The sequence below is a fragment of the Phyllopteryx taeniolatus genome, chromosome 4, assembly GCF_024500385.1.
Source record: "Phyllopteryx taeniolatus isolate TA_2022b chromosome 4, UOR_Ptae_1.2, whole genome shotgun sequence".
NCBI lineage: Eukaryota > Metazoa > Chordata > Actinopteri > Syngnathiformes > Syngnathidae > Phyllopteryx > Phyllopteryx taeniolatus.
Window position 1 is genome coordinate 29,685,083 of NC_084505.1, and position 21,422 is coordinate 29,706,504.

At 42.3% G+C, this 21,422-nt stretch overlaps 1 protein-coding gene across 1 annotated transcript; it reads left to right on the forward strand.

The window, feature by feature from the left end:
- Positions 1-5,290: 5,290 nt before the first annotated feature.
- Positions 5,291-14,167, forward strand: LOC133477105 (inward rectifier potassium channel 4-like). The gene is made up of 3 exons (XM_061771477.1): positions 5,291-5,515; positions 9,045-9,221; positions 11,373-14,167. Exons 2-3 carry the CDS (start codon positions 9,130-9,132, stop codon positions 12,985-12,987), a joined length of 1,707 nt encoding a protein of 568 aa, XP_061627461.1. The 5' UTR covers positions 5,291-5,515; positions 9,045-9,129; the 3' UTR covers positions 12,988-14,167.
- The last annotated feature ends 7,255 nt before the right edge of the window (positions 14,168-21,422 follow it).

Consider the following 21,422-nt stretch of genomic DNA (forward strand, 5'->3'; position numbering starts at 1 on the left):
TTTGGGAGGATACGGGAAGAAATTAGTTTTGGACATTGCTGAATTGATTAACATGTTCAACCTAATCAATTAAAGGACTACAATGTTCAAATCATGAAGTGATGTCTTTATATGTGCCATCAAGTCAAAGTGTTCTAAGTGTTGAGGGATTTCAGCCACAGGGGGGCGTCTCTGTAGAGCTAACATACCAAGTGTGTGTGTGTGTGTGTGTGTGTGTGTGTGTGTGTGCAGCACAAATTTTTTTTTAAACAAAGCTCAAACCCCCCAAGGCAAAGAACTATAATTAAACATGTTGGCAATAACAATTAACTTGTTACCTCATACTGGTTGTTACGCAATCTGAAGCTTAATTGCTAGTCTGTGTATATTATGTTAACTGTATCCAGAAAAGCGTGTTTTATTAGATGTTTATTTTTTTTATATATATATATATATTGTGCTGAAATCAATTTCGTATTTTGGCGAAATTCCAATAAACTGAGGAGTGTAACACAGCAATAATACATCGCAGCCTATTTTAGCAGTCTGAGAACAGCGAATCCCAACTACTGTGCTGTGGCGCATAAGTGTGGTGTAGAGGATCATCAATCAGGTGTGCCGCAGGAAATGATGCTATTTCACTTAATTGGTCCGAAAATTATTGTATTAATGATTTACCACAACTAATGTGTCTTTGTTTACCTATATTTGAAATCAGATGTTTACATTCACTGTATAAAAAGACACATGCGCTTTTTTTTTTTCTTACTGTCTTCAGATTCCCATTTTAGGTACATTAGGATTACTAAAATTAGTTCGATTCGCTAAATGCCAGAATAATGAAAGGATTTTTTTTTTAAAGACACATTTTCATGACTTTCTTCAAAGTCAGACGTTTCCTTACATTTGATTAATATTTGGTACCGCTGCCTTTTAACTGTATAACTTCAAACGTTTTGGATCTCCTTCCACAAGCTTCTCATAATAATATTGGCCCATTCCTCCCCGACAGAACTGGTTTAAATGCACCAAGTTTTGTAGGCCGCCTTGCTTGCACATGCCTTTACAGGTCTGCCCATCAATTTTTAATATGATTGAGATCAGGGCTTTGTGATGGCCACTCCAAAACATCGACTTTGTTATCCATAAGCCACTTTGTAACCAGTTTGGCAGTATGCTTTGGGTCATTTGGAAGACCCATTAGCGCTTACGGTTTAACTTCCTGGCTGATGTCTTGAGATGTTGCTTCAGTATTTCCATATAATATTCTTTCCTCATGATGCCATCTCTTTTGTGAAGTGCACCAGTCCCTCCTGTAGCAAAACAGCCCCGCAACACGATGCTGCCACCCCCGTATTTCAAAATTTCAGACCAAAGCCTTTCAAACAAGGCTCTAGTCCAGTATGCGCCATGATAAGCGTGCTCTTAAGCGGATGAGATCTCCATCTAGTGTCACCTCAGCAGAGAGGTCAAACACCAACACAGCACTCCTAACCCTGCTGCAACCCTCAGCCTCGTCCCCCTAAGGCTGATATTGATCGGGACCAGCGCTCATGCGTGGATCCAGAACTCAGTAACTTCAGCTCTCTTTATTAGTCTCATACAAACCTGACTGCCATCCATCCAAGTGCATGAGTTAGATTCTTTTCACCTTAAATAAATATCTCCTAAATACTGTGAACAACTAGCCCTTTTGTACTTGTATCATCTTAAATATAGTAACTTCTGTAAAAAATAAGTGTCGCAGATTACATAAAAGCTGACATGAAAAAGTAGTGCAAGTTAATTTCATCCTCCTTATGGAAAATCAGCACACATAAGAGCAACAGAGTCTTATAAGAGTGTCCGTACGGTACTGTCATATGAGCACGACACGTAGAAATAAAAGTGGGCCAAATAACTGGACAAAAATTGGTGTAACTGTTCCAATGTCAGAGCCTTTTTGTCACAAAAGGAAGTCAACTGCCAAATCTTGAAAAGCGTGTTTGCGTCATTTCTAGTGAAGTTATCTCATAAACATCACAATTTAGCCCAAATACAAACAAATACTGTCTTCTTGATTGCACTCCGAATGTATTTTGCATGATTTGACTTACTCACCACCACATTAGATACAGCTGTACGGCAAGTACAAAACCTGTTTTGTTCCTGTTGAATGACGCGAACCTAGCTGCAGCATATGCGGAGGCAAAGTATTCGAAACAACTCCCAGTATGATGCAGCGCAGTCCCGCACTACTCCAAACTACAACCACTATAATAAACACCCTGTTTGACAGAATGCTATCTTGGTAAAGGCAGGATTTATTCGACGCTGCATTGACAGATCCCCTTTTACTGACTGCTTTATTTCTTCCAGAACAGCTCTTATTTAGATGAAATGTATTCATCCGTTGGGAGCCCCCCCCCCCCCTCCCCGCCCGCCTCGGCCTGCTTTTCTAAAAACATGTTGACCTGGATGACGTCTCAAAGTGAGAAATGAGGCGAGTGCGTGCTTCCAAGTAAATTGGCTCTCATGACATGCAAGCTCGGGAGTCATCGAGCAGGACCACAGAGACAGAAAAGACACCGTCACCCCTCTTCATCGGCACATGAAATCTAAAAATGGACTAAAGAGAAGAGTTATCGTGATGTGATTGAGGGTTTCTGGTGGTTAATTCCATTCCTGACCTTCTCTGTGAGCTTTGTGCCTGGAAAAAAATTGTGTTTCTACTGCATGTGTGCTTTTCTCAGTTTTCGATGCCCCTGGTGGAGACAGAAAGGAAGCTAAATACTGTTTGTGACTTTCAGAAATTAATAACACGCTCATCTCTGTCTATCTATTCTCCGCTATCAAGTTATGACATAACTTCACTGTGCTACAGATATGAAAAAAACACCCTATTTTATCTGGGGTATTGATAGAATCCATTGATCCTTTGTGTGTCTGTGACTCCACTGCGTGCTTCAGGATTTAACAACAAATGTCCCTCATGGATTAATACGGAGAATCGATTCATTCGAAGCAATCAGTGAAACAACCAACCCTGTCTGATGTGGTCCATCCATCCACCCAGCTGGCCATCTCTCTATCCACCAATCAATAGATTTTGCACACTTGTGCAACCAGCCTATCGTTAACCTGCCCATCCACCATCTATCTCGTCATCCAATCAAACCAACATCCATCTGCATACCCATTCACCCGGCACCCGGTCACCACCCTGTATAGTCCCATCTGTCTGTCCAACCTTGGCACCACAACCTTTTTTGGGCAAGGTAAATTTGACTGGTGTTTTTTATTAGACTCGGTCAATGTCCTTGCTATGTTGCTACCACAACGGTGCGCTGAATAAACAATGAATGCGATGATAACGCGCAAGCCGCTCTCATTGTTCCTGTGCAAGCGCCGCACATGTTTCGGAATAACTGATTGTAAAACGATGGGTGCAACTTTTCACAACTAACAACTTTTTGCTTCATTCAAACGTGTTACTTGGACGGCGAGCGAATCTCGGCCCACTCGTTCCTTTTGTGAGCCCAGGCGGGCGAACCTCTGACCTCCGACCCTCAGCCCACACTTCTGGGCGCTGTAATACAGGATCCCCCTACGCACCTAAAACACCCACCTGTTGTTTCACCAAACTAAAAAGAATGCAGTTTTAAAAATAAACTGCACAGTGGGAGAGTATGTGTATTTATATGCGTGAGAAAGGCAATGGTGCAGTTCCCATGGAAACTAAAAAGTTTGGTTGGATTTGCAAGAATGTTTGAAAACAAAACATAGCCTCAAACACGGATTTATACCCAATAATATTCGTGACATGGTCTAATCAATTTATTTCCAAAAGATTTGGTGTGATTTTGAGCACAGCCTCAGGACACCAAGTCCTATGAACACCTTCTGCACCTCGAAATTGCATGTCCCAAAGTGAAGTCGCCCCTTTTCCCGTCCTCTAATTACCAGCACGAATAACCGTTATATAACCTGGTTAAGCAGCACATAATGACTGTCAACTAACTTAATCGCTCCTCTTGGCACAGGCCTGCATCTGAGGTCGGCTTGGGGAGGATCGCACCGCGCCGACACTGCAGCCGGGTCACATCACTGCCGTAAAACAGTTTCAGCTTCTGTGCAGTTTTGGGATAGCAGAAAGGCACAATCGTGTCATTGGGACGACTACTTAATGTGTTTTGAATTGAGGTTCGAAATGAATTGCTGAATTCGACACTCGCTTCCTTCATATATTGAAACTTCAAGAGCTCGTTGTTCTCAAACTCCACTTCAAAGCACCGTGGCACCTTGAGATACAAGTTTAAATAAGCTTCCCGAAAATTTCAGAACGTACCCTTAAATAGAACGTGTAATTCTTCTGGTTGTATGTTTAGTTTGAGAGTAAATTGAAAGCGGGAGTGGCATGAAACAGCTCGAAGCCTCTTTTGAAGAACTGTTGAGTTGAGCTAAGTTCCCTGCCACCATACAACAACGTGTTATTAGGATTCCCACATAGTATCGTGGCAGGACACGCCCAACTGCGACATGATTGGCTCCTACTCGAAGGATTTATTGCAAAAAAAAAGAAAAAACAAGTATCAAAAATACTGAATAAAAGTTCCAAAATCAGTTAACAAAATAACCCAAAAAGAAAAGACTCAACACTGAAGACGATGGGTAAAACTTGACGATCGATGAGGGCTACGTGACATGACGGCAACAATGATCGGACGCAGACTAAAAGAAACAAGGGAGCGAAATACAAGCGAACTGACGAGACAACAAAGCACACTTGGACATGACACGAGTGGCTGGAGGGAACTGATTGCTTGACATGAGGAACAGGGATGATGAGAACAGATGGAGACACAAACCTAATGAGCACACAAGACATGAACTGGAGAACATGAAACAAAAACTAGATATAATGGAAACATTGCAAAGGACGACAAAAACCTTGATCTTGACAATAACGACCAAGCATGCCTTCCGCCTTTCAGTGAGCAGTTTAAATGTCTGGACATTTTTAAAACAAAATGGCAAACATCACCTTTAGTCCCAACTGCAAAATCATCAAAATCAGTTAAACCCCTTTGTTGTTGTTAATATTTTTGTCCAACCAACCAAATTCGCAACCTTCTTGGAAAACTCACAATATTGTTGAAAACATTTTGGTGCCATTCGCAAGTCTGAGTGGACTGCAGTCTAAATCACTGCGCATCGCCACATACTGGTGAAAACAATAGCGTATATACAGTAAATAGGAAGATAATCAGACCTCTCTCTCTTTCTCTCTCTCCCACAATCTCTCACACGCACACAGACAGACGCGCACACATCGAGGCAGATGCACCAGCGAGGCGGCAGCGAGACGCTTCACTGCTATGGAGCAACGATGACCAAGCTCCCATTGGAGACATTTTTTTGGACAAGTTTGTGCAAGTCAAAGCACACAAGGCGAAGTTGTTCCAATATTCGAGGGAGGCGAGAGGTGAGCAGTGGCCTGACTCAGGATGAAGACAACGACAGTCTTCCAATGATTCAATCTGCCGGAACACCAAAGGTGAGTGTCATATGTTAATTAATGTGTGCTTCTCTTGAGAGATGACCAACACGCTCGCGATATGTTTGTAGCTGTAGCTTCATTTGCTACGGTTACGAGAACTTTAGCTCGCCTACTTGCTGCGTTCATCTCACGCTTGATCCAAATACAGAAAATATGAAAGCATTTGGAATCTCTCTGTAAAGTCAAATAATATAACATAACACCTGGGTCAATAGTTCAACAAAACGTTCATCTGGCTGAGTAAGTCGACTGTAAAACATCTGTCCAATGTAAACAGAGAGAGAGAGAGAGAGGAAAATATCTGAATGAAGAAAATCATTTTCCGGTTTAGGGAAGAGTTGGCCCTCACTTCCCCCCTCCTCTTCCCGCCTGTCGATTGTTCCCGCGGGCCGCGCTTCGATTTTCAGCACCGGACAGCTCCTGTGGCCTCATTCAGGCCCGCGTATTGTACGTCACACATGCCGCTTGGTCTGCAAACTGCCCCATCAGAACTTGTGCCCGCTTACTTTCAAGCATTGATTGCAGTCGACGGTGGAAACTTCATTGCCGTTTACAATTGTGCTGTGTTATAATCTTCCGGGCAAGGATTCATAACGGATGGCCCGTGTGAGAAAACGTATTTAAAAACATTTAGAGGGGGGGGGGGAACTTTTGGAGTACCCCTAAAAGCCATTTTGCTGAAATGACTCTTTTAAACATATGGTATTATCTTTATACAGTATTGAATTAAAATATTGTTCTGTTAAGGCTTCACATGTTCACGTGGTATCTACATGCATCTTGGACCATAACACAAAAATAATAATCATAACTGCTTATGAAGTCACAATGAGATTGCCTATTTTTTATAGTAAATATAACACAGCTGTACTATCCGTAGTGCAGTACAACTTTAAAGAAGTACACAATAAAGGAAGATAAGATTGTTAGTTTGGATTTGTTTCATTGTAGGTTGTATGGAAGTAGAGGTATACAGTCACACGCAAAGGAAATCAGATACTATTCTCTTAAGTTTTTTTAATTGTTTTTATAATTGTATCTATTGTTTGTGTTGTGGGAAATCATGAAGCAGTGTTGCGTAAAAGTATTCAGTATTTTCATCCTTCTTTTGAACACATTGTTCACACTTTCATTCTCTCTCTCTCTCTCTCTTTTGTTTTAGTAAATACCATCAGATGCAGTAACATCCTCTGATGTCATAATCTCTTCATCTTAATCTCTGTTGTCTTGGTTTCCATTGACACTTCGGACAATCTGCAAAGATCCCGCTTTTCTCATGAAGACACTTCGGCACTTACATTGTTTCTGTCTTCAATCCTTCTTCTTCTCATTGGTGATCCCTCTGCTCACATCATTAGAGCTCAGATTACACTGAACGGTTCAGGCCGGGTCTCGCGGCAACCACCTTTCAAATTGTTGTTTGGACTGAGAGATTAAGAGGCATAGTAATCTGGTATTTGACCAGGCCTTTCTCCATCTTTTGCCTTGCATGAGATTACGTCGGAAATGTCCGTGTGCTTTCGCTGACATATCTGAATACGGCTGACGTCAAGCGTGACGGATCTTCTTCCGACGACTCTTGATTAGATCACGTGGCTGCCGATTCATGCCGTGTGCTGCGATTTCATTTGTGTTGGTTTGCTCATTCACCACTGTGCTTTATAATGTCAGAATTCACGAATGAATGATAAATACGAGGAGCTGTTTCTAATATTTTACCCCGGAAATTTGAGTTCAGTTCTGCAAACTACACGATACTAAGCATACTGTTAAATCAAACTGAGTTTTATTACATTTGTCTGTAATGTTCTCATTAGCAATGTGAAGGCGTATCTAATGAAGTGTCCAGTGAGAGTTTCTACTCTTCAAATGAGTAACACAAGTACACAAATACACCCACAACACAGGGATTTTGCCTCGTCAAGGGAAGAGAAATGTTACTATGGCAACGCACAGTACAATGAAGCAACTATTCCCAACTGTTAATTACTGAAAGTCTCCCCCGGGGATCAAGTCTAGAGAGATATCAGCCACAACATACTTAAACTTGAGCACCAAATTTAATTTGACCGGAATATTTGAAAATATAAATAATAAACATACTGCTATACACACACAAAGCATGAAATGTCTTACCCTGACATTGAAACAGAAGGAATTTTAGATTTGTTTATAGCAGCAGGTTCGAAAGAGTGAAAACATCAAAGTTCACGTGTGGCACAGTAGCTTGACAAAAATAAAGAAAACCTGATGAGCTAACTTCAGTTACATGTTGAAGGCAAAAAACCATTTGAAATTTCCACGGTGAGAGAGCAGAAAATAGGATTGACAAAGTCCAATTACAAGGGCAGATATTTAATGGACTTACATGCATGCAATGTTTAGATTTATATATATATATATATATAACTATGTGAAAAACCAGCACTGTGAACACCGAACAGAACTTTTCATTTCAGCGCTGGAATTAAAAGTATCCGAGTTACGTAAAATACAACAATTGATCAGCGGCGAACTGGCAACAACACAGCAGTTGATGCGTGCGTCTCTGAGCTCGATGATGGCGCCTCCCGGGCACAATCGCTGCTCGTCTTTAAGAACTTTGGGAGGAAAAGGTTGAGATTTCACGTAGAGGACATTTTCCTCCAGATGCCGGAGTCGTCGTGTTGACGTCATCCACCTTTTTCCGGGATTATCCAGTTGAAAATCACTCGGGATCCGGCCAAGTCAGCAGCCAGTCGGCGACATCTGTCCAACAGGGAAAGAAGTCTGGGAGCATCACACACATTACGTGACACTAAATCCCATCAAGATGTGTACTTTTGCGTGTGTCGGCGTCTGTTTATTGTTGATTCCGCACGGGTATCGAACAAAGGCTTTGAAACTGCGGTTGTTGGAAATACTCCCAAGACCGTCCATTGCTACCTTGCTTTAACCCAACAAAGTGATTCACAAAGCACCGATGCCCTTTAGGATTGCACGCGATTGACCCGCTATTGGTTATGCAACACGGTGCTTTTTGATTCTGCTGCTTCTGACATAATAAGCAGAGCAAAATCACCCCACAACCTTGTCATCGGGCCAACCCGCAGATCAATTGTTCCTCTAACAGTAGATTACCAGTGATTCATGTCTTTTTTAGACCTTTGTCCCCACTGGTTTTCCACCCCGAGTTGGCCCGGAGCTCCCGAAGGCAAACCACTAGAAAGAACCTAATCAATAAGCTTTCATTACGCAAAACTGTCTGCCCCGTGCATTAGGGCAAGGCCAAATGCTTGATTTTTGTCATTTGGATGGATGTTTGGATATTTTGGAAGCCATCTTCATGAAAACTTAGGCACAAGCTGGACATTTTGCAGGAACCGGAGTATCAGGGTCCCTGCCCGAGATTTGTGTGCACGCAGCGCCTCAATCCATTGCCTTGAAAACACTTAACAGTAAATGCAAAACAATTCCGATTAAATGAGCATTTTTCTCCGACTAAGGTCTCTCGTGTTACAAGTTTTTTTTTTTCCTTTGTTGACAGAAAATGTCATGAGAAGACGCTATTGGTCACAAATGCAAGACCGACCTGAGCTCATACTGCATCCCAGTCCAGCAACAATACTTTCATGGTTGGAACTGCCCGTCCCAACCTTCACTACTGCCCTTGCAGACATAGACTGATGATCACCATTGCCATGGGAGCGGTGCGAGTCAACAGGTAACATACAGGAAATGTGCTGTACTTACCGAGCTTGAAAAGGTAGAACATGGACCGATAAACCTCTGATATATTGTTTAACCTGATTGAAGCTGAGATGTCGAGCAGGGGCTACTATTAGATGTGATAGTCAATGTTTTAGGATCTTTTTTTTTTTTTTGCCTTTCTGTACAGAGGTACAGAGGGTTTGGATGTGACGAACGGCGCACAATAAACAACACAATACTTGTACTGTTTTTCATGTAATTATTGTATATTTGTGGCCTAGAAACATTTTCCATCCAAATATTTACCTTACCACTGCTTTGAAATACGGGTACGGTACGGTCATATAGGAATGGAACGCTGTTGTAGATGTAGAAGGACGCGTGTGTCCCTCACCAGCGTGAATGTGCAGTACAGCTCAGACGTCCGTCACGGCCGAACTGAATTTCCATCTTAATTGATTGACTAGAAAGTCATGACGTGACGCTGTACTACTCCGGTGTCGGTGGTGGTAAAGCACATAACAAAGTAGGCGTGACCGGCGGCGAACAGCAGGATTTCAGGCCCAGATCAATCTGACGAGTGTTGTGGTTCATTGGCCGCATTTGGAGCCAAAAAAAGCCGACTGTAAAGCTGAAAAGACAAATTCAAGTCATTAACGCCCACCTTTTATCTGTGTCAGAAACCAAATATTATGGATTCCGACGTTAAGCCCTTTTTGAGTGATGGCCCCACCACGAGCCAAGTTGAACTTGTACTGTCCCCGTATATTCATTATATAACACGTTAAGTTTCTTGATTATTTCGTATTTAACGTCTTTATACTGCATTATATAAGCCTCTTGAAGAAATTATTAGTATGAATACATTAATGGGGATGACCCAGTACTAACCTCACTCAAATCAAGGCATTGCAATTGCACAAATGAATAATAATGCTTGAAATAATACATCAATTACAAAATTATTATGAATTGTAAGTCAGGAATAAAGTGTGTCTTTTTATACAGCCAATGACTGCATCTGCTGTTCCTGCTGTGCTCTTTGTGGCAGTGTGCTACGACGCATGCGTGGAGCTGCTCATTTTCTGAAAGCTAAAAAAAGAGTAGAAGAAGAAAGTCGAGATGTAACATTAATAACCCTGTTTTTCACAGATTAGGAAGAATATATGCCCACGAGTATTGTTATATTACCTGTATGTATTTGTTACTACGATGTATGTGTGGGAATATTCGTTATTTGAAGGTAAATCCCTCCCATGACTAAATGCTAATACTAGCTAGCCCGTCAAAAGGACTTTCCATTGACCGTTAGCATTAATCTGGAGATTTCTAAATTAATGTGTGTCTTGTATTTAAATATAAAATGAGGGTAATCATTTTTTGTTGTGCGCTTAGTTTTCCAGTAAACTCCAACGAGGAGATTCAATAAACATCTTAAAACACACCGAGGGAGAGCAGATTAACATTCTACAGCCTCAAAGTACGAGTTTCTGTACGAGGCTAGCGGCGGTAGCTTCGTTCATCGTCTTGAGGCTAACCCGAATGCGTGCGCATTTTCTCCGTACGTCATCACACCTCATGTCTTGGATGGGATGTTTCAGCCATAAAAGAATTTCAGGCACTGAAAATGTAGTTTTGGGCCATTTATGGCGGCCGAAAATTTCAAGTGACTTAGAAATTTGTAGTGGGCCGAGCGGGCCAGTGTCAATGCGTACTTGGTGGGTCGACACAATGCCGTCGTGGCGCCGCGCCACCGTTATTGTCGGATGCTACACGTGACACCCTTCTACAAAGTGTTGTGTAAATGGATTTTGTAATAACCAAGCATCCAGCAAACTGCAATCAACACAATATCGCACCTTTGCACGATTTACACTTGGCAGAAGTCAATGTTGCAGTGGGATACAGGAGGCCATTTTAGGTGAAGACAAATCAGTCATTCAAAGGATATCCCACAAGAGTACAACATTTTTATTCATACTCTTCATTCCAGGCCAAGACATAATAGTTATGCTATGCTATAATGTCAAAGTAGCTTAGAGTTTAGGGATGGGGCATATGAGTTTATCACCTCCCAGTGACAGGATAGGCTGTTGGAAATGAATAGATGTGTCGCTTGTCAGGCTTGGCAACACGACAGAAACGCTCTCCTTCTGTTTTCCAGATACAGCATTGTTTCCACAGACGAAGATGCCCTGAAGATCTCAGCCTTGGGCCTTCACAATGGCCACAGTCCTCTGACTCAGCAGACCCTGACGGGGTCGTGCGTGCAGGCCGAGGATGAAGGTGCAGGAAAATATCCCGCAGGCGATGAAGGACGAGGAGCTCTGTCTCTAAGAGCGACCGATGATTCCACGGTCCATAACAGCTGCCGGGCTTCGCCGTCATGTCGACACGTAGGCGTCGACCTGGGCACCGGTCGCCTCCGCAGTCGATTTGTGAAAAAGAACGGCCAGTGTAACGTAGTCTTTGATAACATGGAGGACAAGCAGCGGCGATACCTGGCTGACATTTTTACCACCTGCGTGGACATACGCTGGCGCTACCTACTGCTCATCTTCACCGCCACCTTCCTTTTGTCTTGGTTGTTTTTTGGTCTGGTCTTCTGGGGAGTGGCGCTGGCTCATGGAGACTTTGACCTTCACTTCCCTGTGAAGGAAGGAGACTCTCAGAGCAAGGCAGAGAACAGGCAGGATAAATGGCGGCCGTGTATACTGCACATCCAGGGCTTTATCGGGGCATTCCTCTTCTCCATAGAAACCCAAACTACCATCGGATACGGTTTTCGCTGTGTCACCGAAGAGTGCCCCGTGGCTGTGGTGACCGTGGTGGTGCAGTCCATCGTGGGCTGTATTATTGACTCCTTTATGATAGGCACCATCATGGCCAAGATGGTGCGGCCCAAGAAACGGGCTCAGACCCTGCTATTCTCGCATCACGCCGTCATCGCCCTGCGAGACGGAAAGCTGTGCCTCATGTGGCGCCTGGGAAACATGCGGAAGAGCCACATCGTGGAGGCGCATGTGCGTGCCCAGCTCATTAAGCCCAAAGTGACGGCCGAGGGCGAGTACCTCCCTTTGGAGCAGACGGACATTGACGTCGGCTACGACGACGGGCTGGACCGGTTGTTTCTCGTGTCACCGCTCGTGGTGGTCCACGAGATCAACAAGACCAGTCCTCTGTATGACCTGAGCAGTGCCGACCTGCAGAAGGAAGACTTTGAGATCGTGGTCATCCTGGAGGGCATGGTGGAGGCCACGGCGATGACCACTCAGGCCCGTAGCTCCTATTTGGCCAAGGAGATTTTGTGGGGTCACCGCTTTGAACCGGTGGTCTTTGAGAAGGGAAACCGCTACCACGTGGACTACTCTCGCTTTCACAAGACATACGAAGTGCCAACAACACCTCACTGCAGTGCCCGGGAGCTCAGTGAAAGGGAAGGTCACGGGCGGCCGCCCTCGTCCTCCACTTCGAGTTTCTCAGCGTCTCCATCACCGTTTGCTCCGAGGGCGGCCCGCCACCTCCTGGGCCTCCACTCCCCGAGCGCTTTCTGTTACGAGAACGAGGTCGCACTTTGTTGCGGCGACGATGACCAGGAAGAGGAGGCGAGCAGCCGAGGAGCAAATTTGCGAGATGAACTTCCCGTGGGCTTCAAGGAGGCATTTGGAAAGGAGCAGATGGTTGAGATGCTGTGCGCGCTGGACACCGAGAACCAGATCAGTCTGGACAAACTGCAGCCGGATCTACCTTTATACATCAGTCGAGAGTCTGGTGTCTAAAGGCAAGGGAAAGGCTAACCTTCTCTCGGATTGAACTCGCTTTTTGAACTGTACATGTGATGACAAGGGATGCGTGGTTTTTTGCAGCTGTGTCACAAGCTTGTGTCTCTGCTGGCTGTGGTTTTGGGAATTGTACATTTTCATAGGCATTGATTGTTTGAGGCATTGATTACCGTAATCTCCACCGTCAAGGTCATCTCACGGACTTCCTTGTTTTTGTCACTATAACCTGTGTATGATCTATGAAACAATCAAGCTTTTGTTCTTGATTGCACCATTTTTTTTTGTAAATATAACGTGCTTTTATTTCAATATGGAACGGATCATTTTACTTCAGATTCATACATCAGATACAAATACTAGAAATATTACATTTTAGGGTGCTGTCATACCTAGAGTTAATTTTCTCCTGTGCGAATCAGTCGATCTGTTTGTAAACTTGGTTCTTGGTTTCCCTCAGTTTTTTTTTCACACGGTTAAAAAAAAAAAAGAAAAAGAAAAAGAAAAAGAAAAAGAAAATCTAAATCAAAGCAACCAGAAATAGGTCAAAACGAAGCAAGTGAGATTGCTATCTTCACATTTTCATCGTCGGCGGGCACAGAGATCTAAACAGAAACATTGTTTGGGGTATGTGCTGAAGATATTATTATTATTATTATTATTATTATTATTATTATGGAAGTCATCCGTTAACAAGTTGTAGTTTTGCCACCATTACCAAAACACACGAGAGTTTGTATCGTCCGATTGATTTGGTCCGCACAAGAGTTATTGCGTTCATACTTGAGGAAAGGAAGTCGAACAAACTTCAGTTTGTTGAAAACTGATAATTGCAAAGCACCCATGGTGAAGCGCTGCTTGAGTAGTAGTCCAAACTGTTTCGAGCAGTCTCTGTCTGCTAGTTTGCCGTGCGTCAAAGTTTGGAATGGTAACATTAATACGCGATCAAACAAAATGTCACGTCGGGGGTTTATTTTTAATGCAACGAAATCCATTTTGTGTTCCTGTGAAAACTTTCTGAAAGGAAGCATGACAAAGTCTCAACTTTACTGTTATTTATTCTCTCTTTCAACATTTATTTACTTTTAAACATCCTTTTAACATCAGAAAAAGGAGATGTGTTTTTGATTTGCAACTACAAAAAAAAAAAAAAAAGAGCCATGACACATAATTCAAATAACTAATACATGTACTGTACAGAAGAGAAAAACGCACTTTATTCTTCTTACTTTTATCAGTAGATGCAAACACAGTGTGTTGTTTTGTATGCTAAAACACCTAATAAAAACAGTATTTACTGTTACAGTATAATTCTTTGAATTGTCCGGTTTTGCACAGCACACTTTCCTACAGGCGGAAGGCTCCGCGCGCTCCACCGTTTGTGTCCACATCTCGACTTTCAGTTTGGCTTTAAAGGATGATTTCATCAAGGTAAGCACAACGTTGTGTGAGAGCCAGTTTGATGGTGATAATGGGAAATATTGAAAATCAATCCGCAGTACACATTGCCATCTTATTGTATAGGTAAAGTACTTTGGGCACAGTAATGCTTTCTCCTGGTTATGGATCAAAGTGAAAAAAAGTGTTCAACATTTTTAAAACTTTTTTTTTTTTTTGTGCAATGTAAGTGACACTGTTCTTTTTGTTCAGGGCAGTCAACAAAAAGATATATTTGCAAACCCTCATATTTACAGTTTGTCTACAAACACCAAGTCGTAAAGGGCTAATTTAGCTAGACGCTAGCGAGATGTTACCAGGCAATATAGAAGACAAACTTCAATAATTACACGTAGCTGTATTGTAAAAATAGATGGCGAAAAAGAGTAAGGAAACATTTGGATTGTAATTCTTGCCTACTCTAAAATACGAGGTTATTTCAAGAGGTGAAACTTTATTACATTCTTAGCAGATTAGCATTTGCAAGTAGCTTGTTGTCAATGTTAACTGTGTGCTGTTGTTGTTGTTTTTTTAAATCATTGCACATTTTTTGTTGTTGTTTATCAATATTACTGTGCGTTGATATATTTGTGTCGGCTCCAGCTCACCTACACTAAGCACATTTTTTTTTTTTTAAATGGATTGATGGAACGATTACAGTTCGCTTTTCATCAACCTTTTTAAAACAAAAATACATATTTACCAAGGAGCTCATATCTGATTTCAGATTAATTCATGAAAGTAAGTGTCTTCGTGAACTCTGTTGCTCGGCAACCGTGGGGACAACATGCTATAAAATATGTGGATGTGTAACTTGTACGCAAGAGAAACCAGGGCACTTTAGCTCCGGAGGCCCTTGAACCAGGTTAGCATGATCAGGACAAGAAGGTCAAAGAACCAAAATAACTTGTAATAATTCATATTCAAGTGATCCAAATTTGGGGTCGATATGAAGAACAGCCAAACATTTTCCCCCAGGTAGAAGATGAAAATGGAGCAAAATTGATTGATTGACTACATGGGCAAAGTGGGATAAGCAAGGTCACAGGAAGGACAGGTGACACGCTTTGGGAAAAATAAAAATGGCAAAACAGAAGTTATTAAGGTAATGACGGCAAGCCGGGGGTTTTAATGGCTGTTGTTGAAGCGCCCCCGTGTGGCTGAACCGTGACAGTGACCAGCAAAGTGCATACTATATCCATCCATCCATTCATTATCCTCACGCGGGTCGCGGGCGTGCTGGAGCCTATCCCAGCCATCTTCGGGCGAGAGGCGGGGTACACCCTGAACTGGTCGCCAGCCAATCGCAGGGCACATACAAACAAACAACCATTCACACCTCCGGGCAATTTAGAGCTCTAAAAAGTATTTTTGCTGTTGCCCAAATGCTGAAGGTTTATTTTTCTGGTGAAAAAAAACACACACATTACAATTATAATTTCATGATACAGTATGTCTTTTCAATAAGGATATAATATTTCCTGCCAATATTAAAAACACATAGAATATTTTCAAAGACTGCTCCGCATATTGATCATATGATGAAGGTTAATGATCCTGTTGTCCTTTGTTTGGACAATTATTTAAAAATTGTATTTCCTCTCATTATTGCTTACAAATAAATACATCTGGAAATTGGACGACTGACCACAACCCAGATGAAAGTGGATGGATGGATGGCATATTCCTGCTCCAGATAAGTATTATTTTGTATGCAATTGGTTTTGGGGGTGTCAAAAAGATTAAAAGATTAAAGATTAAAATATATATTTGAAATCTTTTTTCATAATCGGTTTTAAGCCTTGTGTGCTCACTGGCGTCAACTTGCCAGTAAAGCGGGGTATACACATACCAATTTTTAATGTCTGAACCAATTTTTTTTGTTTTAAACCTTAGAGACAGCACACGAGGAAAAAGAAATTGTTGTTCTAACAGTGTGTGACGTACTTGGGATGAGCACGCCACGAGCTTAGTGACGTCTGCCGTAGTACCAAGACTGCCCTGTGAGAGGCAGCGTTATGCCACACGGCGTCAAGACTGCCCGCAAATACAAAGAAGAAGAAATACAAGAAGCTAGGCTAACCTTTAGCTTATCTGGTAACTACATTACATTGGCAAACTCTTGTCGTGGTCATTTTTAATGCGGCGAATGACACGTTACGCAAATGCGCAACACAACCAGTTTGTCCGGCAATAGCGCAAGCTTAATGTGGCTTCCCAATTGGCTGTCGTTCTGTTTCACGTCACGATCGTAGAGTCAACACGATGTTGACCGAACGCATAAGGATTTGTCCGCATAAGTATTGAACGGGTTTAACGGTTGACAGGCCTGACTGTTTTCTGTCTCAACACGCCCCTGAGCACGGGATAATCGCTCAGGATAAACGCTCAGAGACATCCGATAATCGGGCCTTTGCTGACTTTGATTGGAAGGGAAGGAAAATGCTGAACTTTGGCATGATTATCGGTATGAGCGTACCCCACTTAAAGGTCCCATGGCACACCATTTAAAAAGAAAAATCATCTTTGATGTCAAGATAATTTGTGTTGGAAATGCCCAGGATGGCCTTTTTCCAGCGATTCTAGTTGGTCAACATCGATGCCGGAAACTCATGAGCTCATTTTTCTGCTTTTTGCCTTTCATTTGCTATTTGATACCATCAAGAAACCGCATAGATGTCAAACTTAAACCAGGTCACAGACTCATTTTTACCTACGTTATGCATAAAATAGTGGGAAAAAAAGAGGACATTTAAGTGAAGGGAAAAACGTTGAAGCAGTTCATGTACACCACATGTCCAGATTCCTCCTTTTGTGCTCCTAACTAGCGTAGCTTGTTGCAGGCAGGCTTCCAGCTGAGCATAGTTAAGAGTGATGCTCGAATTCACCTCCAGCGGCTTCTCAGTTCCACCTCATTACGTCCTACGAGGTGATCGCCATCACCTTCCTCACGGTATCCTCAGTTGAAGACGCCCGCTTGCCCGGCATCCCTTCACTCTTCTGCCGTCTTCTGATGCAGATCGCTCAAGTGCAAGCAGCTGGCTGACCTCCGTGGCCTCCGCGAGGGCTGCTAATGGCTGACGAGAGGTCCACCTAATAAGGTGCTGTCTTCATCTATTTGTGTGCTTTCATGTGCGTGTGTGTGTGTGTGTGTGTGTCTGTCGGCCTTTGTGGCCTCACCGGCTGTTGGCGGCCCAGGGCTGTGCGACCAGAGCCGGCGACGGGGGTGCGTGCGCTCGGCGGGGGACACTATTTAGGCGGCGGGAAGCGCGGGGGTGACGGCGCGGACGGTGCTGACGGCGGGGGCCGTCTTTGATTCCATAATGAGCTGTTGTGTGCTGTCGAGCCGCGACGGAGCTTGCCCGGAGGAACAGAAGAGCTTTTTGTGCGCGCGTGTGTTTGAGCGTGCGCGACTCGGCACAGCTCAGCACAGGCCCGACTTGCCTGGGAAGCACCACAGGGCAAACGTCTTCTGTCTCGCTGCCAGCCGGCCTTTCTGGACGTCTGTCTGCCCTCCTTTTTATTTTATTTTTATGGAAACACTGTTACTAACACGAATGAATCAATCAAAATATAAGGCAACCGTGAAATGATCTGTCTCATTGCAGATATGTACAGTAAATCCCAAATCCCGTAGGCCACCATTAAACCTTTTTCACAGCGTTCATTTTGACAGCGTCAGCAAAAAAAAAAAAAAAAAAGAAGCATTAATCATACAGTAATAATAAATTCCAGTTATTCCATCGCATGGACACAGCTAATCATCTATTATCCGCCTGCCTGCAAACAATGTAAGGTATTTATAGTACGTTCTATTGGCCAACACTAGTTTTGCTGTTTAAATGCTTCTTTATTTTAACAGCAGCTCTTTTGATTGACAGTAATTTAAATAATAAGAATAATAAGAATACAGTTCTATATTATATTACATGTTTCATAAAAAAAATAATTAATAAAAAATGATAAGCTACAGTTAGCAGAATTCCACATAAAAAAAATTGTTTCCACAAACGGGCGTCAGCACTTTCTCAAAAAATCTTTTTGGTTTGTTTGTTTTGTTTTTCAAAAGCAAGGCCTGACTAATTCTTAATCGTGACACATATCCGAAGCACCAATAACCATTAGATAATTTATAAGCCGTATGGGCTTTGCTAAAAAGTTAATTGGAATGTGGCCACGCGTGTGCCATTAAAAGAAAGTCTTACATTTGACTTTAAGCCCCCTGCTATCGTTGTTAAAGCACATAAGAACCATTTTGGTGAAGATCTGGGTAAAGGTGCAAATATAGTAATTTAGTTACAGTTCCGGCTCCAGACCCTAACCGTACTAGAATGTGGTTCCTCCCCTCGACCAGACTTACAGTCGACATATACTGTACATAAATTAAATCATACAAATTTGTATTTGTTTTAAAAATTTTAAAGGGTACTCAAAGACGCTTCAATTGATGTTAAATAATAACATAAGCGACATTAATTTATGACAACAAAACGAGCCCTTTGCCACTGTTCTGTGCCTGATTGATGTTCAGTAAAGTAGCTTACAGCGTTTTACTCTCGGCGACTCAATAAAAAGTGACCCGTGGCCAATTTTGGGTCCCGACCCCGTGTTTGGGAAAACCCTGGTCTACGCTATCAATGGAACCTTCAAGCAAATCGCCCCCCCCCCCCCACCCCCCCAGCCCCCACGGAATCGTCACGTCACCACCGGAGCACCAGCCCCCGTCAACCAGGAAGTGGGAACAAACAGATGAACAAACAAAATTTGTAGTTTACACAATTTTGGTTGGAGGTCATATACATACAGTATATGGTTTTTATTGCATTATTAAAACAACAAAGCGAAAGATGGGCCTTTTGCACAGTGTTACAAAATACAGTGTAATGCCCTTAAAAGAGTCATCATTTTGTTCTGTTTTCGTTGTTGAACCCTCACTAGATGTCCGGGTCAGAGGAGCCATTTTTTTTTTTTTTTTTTTTAATTGAGACATGAACAAACAACACTGTCAGGAGTAAATAAGGACAGGAGAAGAATGGATGAAGGGACCAGTTGTGCTTTAATCTTCATTGAAAAATGACAACTAAAACAACAAATAAGTAAGCACATTCATGAAAAATAAAAATGTGCAATAATACATTGTATTGACATAACAACACTTTAGATACTCCTAGATTTTCATCGTTGGTGTTGGAAGATCGCATGCAGTGCTTTTTTTTTTTTTTTTTTTTATATATCTAATTTAATAATGACATTTCCTGCTCAAGATAAGCACGTCCTTCTTTTTGCTTTTAATTAGCCTTGGAGGTCTCTTGGCTTTTTATAATATATATTTAAAGTATTAAATAAGCTACAAATAATTCTGATGGCGGATGCGCTTGTTGTTTTTGGAACACGTTTATCCTAAATTGTCAAAAGTAAAATTTTCCTCAAAGTATATTAAAGTGTTAATCTGTCAATACAACACAAGACACGGAGCATTTTAGACATTCTCATAAAATAAAATAAAAAGGGGAAATTAGGCCACACGGTCCCTTTGAGCTACACCCCTCATTTGCATATTGGGCTAAAACTGTATTAAATGTATTTCAAATAAAAGAAAATAATTTACTTCACGCATAAAACATTACATATTTTTTTGCATTTTTAAATTCTTAATGCAGCAGAAATGTCAAAGCAACATTACAAATTTGGGTTTGGCAGTTTGAGTCGATATATCTCTTTTTTATTTATTTATTTATTTATTTATTTTATTTTTTTTAAATCTAAGATTAGTGAGCGGCACGGTGGCCGACTGGTTAGAGCGTCAGCCTCACAGTTCTGAGGACCCGGGTTCCATCCCATGCCCCGCCTGTGTGGAGTTTGCATGTTCTCCCCGTGCCTGCGTGGGTTTTCTCCGGGCACTCCGGTTTCCTCCCACATCCCAAAAACATGCATTAATTGGAGACTCTAAATTGCCCGCAGGCATGACTGTGAGTGTGAATGGTTGTTTGTTTCTATGTGCCCTGCGATTGGCTGGCAACCAGTTCAGGGTGTACCCCGTCTCCTGCCCGATGACAGCTGGGATAGGCTCCAGCACGCCCGCGACCCGAGTGAGGAGAAGCGGCTCAGATAATGGATGGATGGATAAGATTAGTGATTCGTAAACATCAAACTGCTAATCTTGCAAACAATTCCCATGAGAATCATGTCAGAAAAATTTGAAATTAGAGATTGTACTGTCATACCGCACTTCACGCTGGCAAATGTAAGAGTAGGATTTTTCATTTTATTTTCATTTTTTTTATGTGGGTGACATGAACACATGAGCCCTGAGTCTAATCCATTACTGCCAATTGGATTCTGGTCTCCCACGCTTGCCACTCGTCCATTTTGCTTGTGCGCTTGCGTATGTGCATGAGACCTGTCACTAACAAATCAATCTTATGAGGGGCCGTCAGGGACAGAAGTCACAATTACCAATCGCGCACACTACTGAAGTTTCAAAAAAATACACAAATTAAACACTGTTACATATACTAGTGCATTGGTGTCAAACTCAAGGCCTGAGGGACAGATCCGGCCCGCCACCTCATTTTATGTGGCCACCGAAAGCTAATCATGTGCCTCAACTTCCATAATTCTTGCTAAAATCTGTACCAAAATTTCAAATTGTCCTATGTAATAAATAATAACATTGCCATATTGCAAGCATTTTTCGTAACAAACCCCTTTTTACAGTAACTTGAACAATAGTTGAACAAACTATTACCCTTGACCTCTGATTTCAAAACTAGTTATCCATCCATTTGTTGTGTATATGTACTAATATGTTGAGGCAATTAAACATTGGTATGGGTTCACAGGCTTAACGGCCCTCTGAGGGAAACCGGAACTATAATGTGGCCCACGACAAAAAATGTCTTGACACCCCTGCACTTGTGAAAAGCAGACACACACACTCCTGCAATGCTCTCATGCACACGCGTGATTTTTTTTTTCACTCACATACACAAGTGAAA

Coding starts and splice junctions, on each gene's coding strand:
- LOC133477105 (XM_061771477.1), top strand. CDS start 9,130: ATGGTTGGAACTGCCCGTCCCAACCTTCACTACTGCCCTTGCAGACAT. Junction 9,222..11,372: donor GGAGCGGTGCGAGTCAACAG/GTAACATACAGG, acceptor TCTGTTTTCCAG/ATACAGCATTGTTTCCACAG.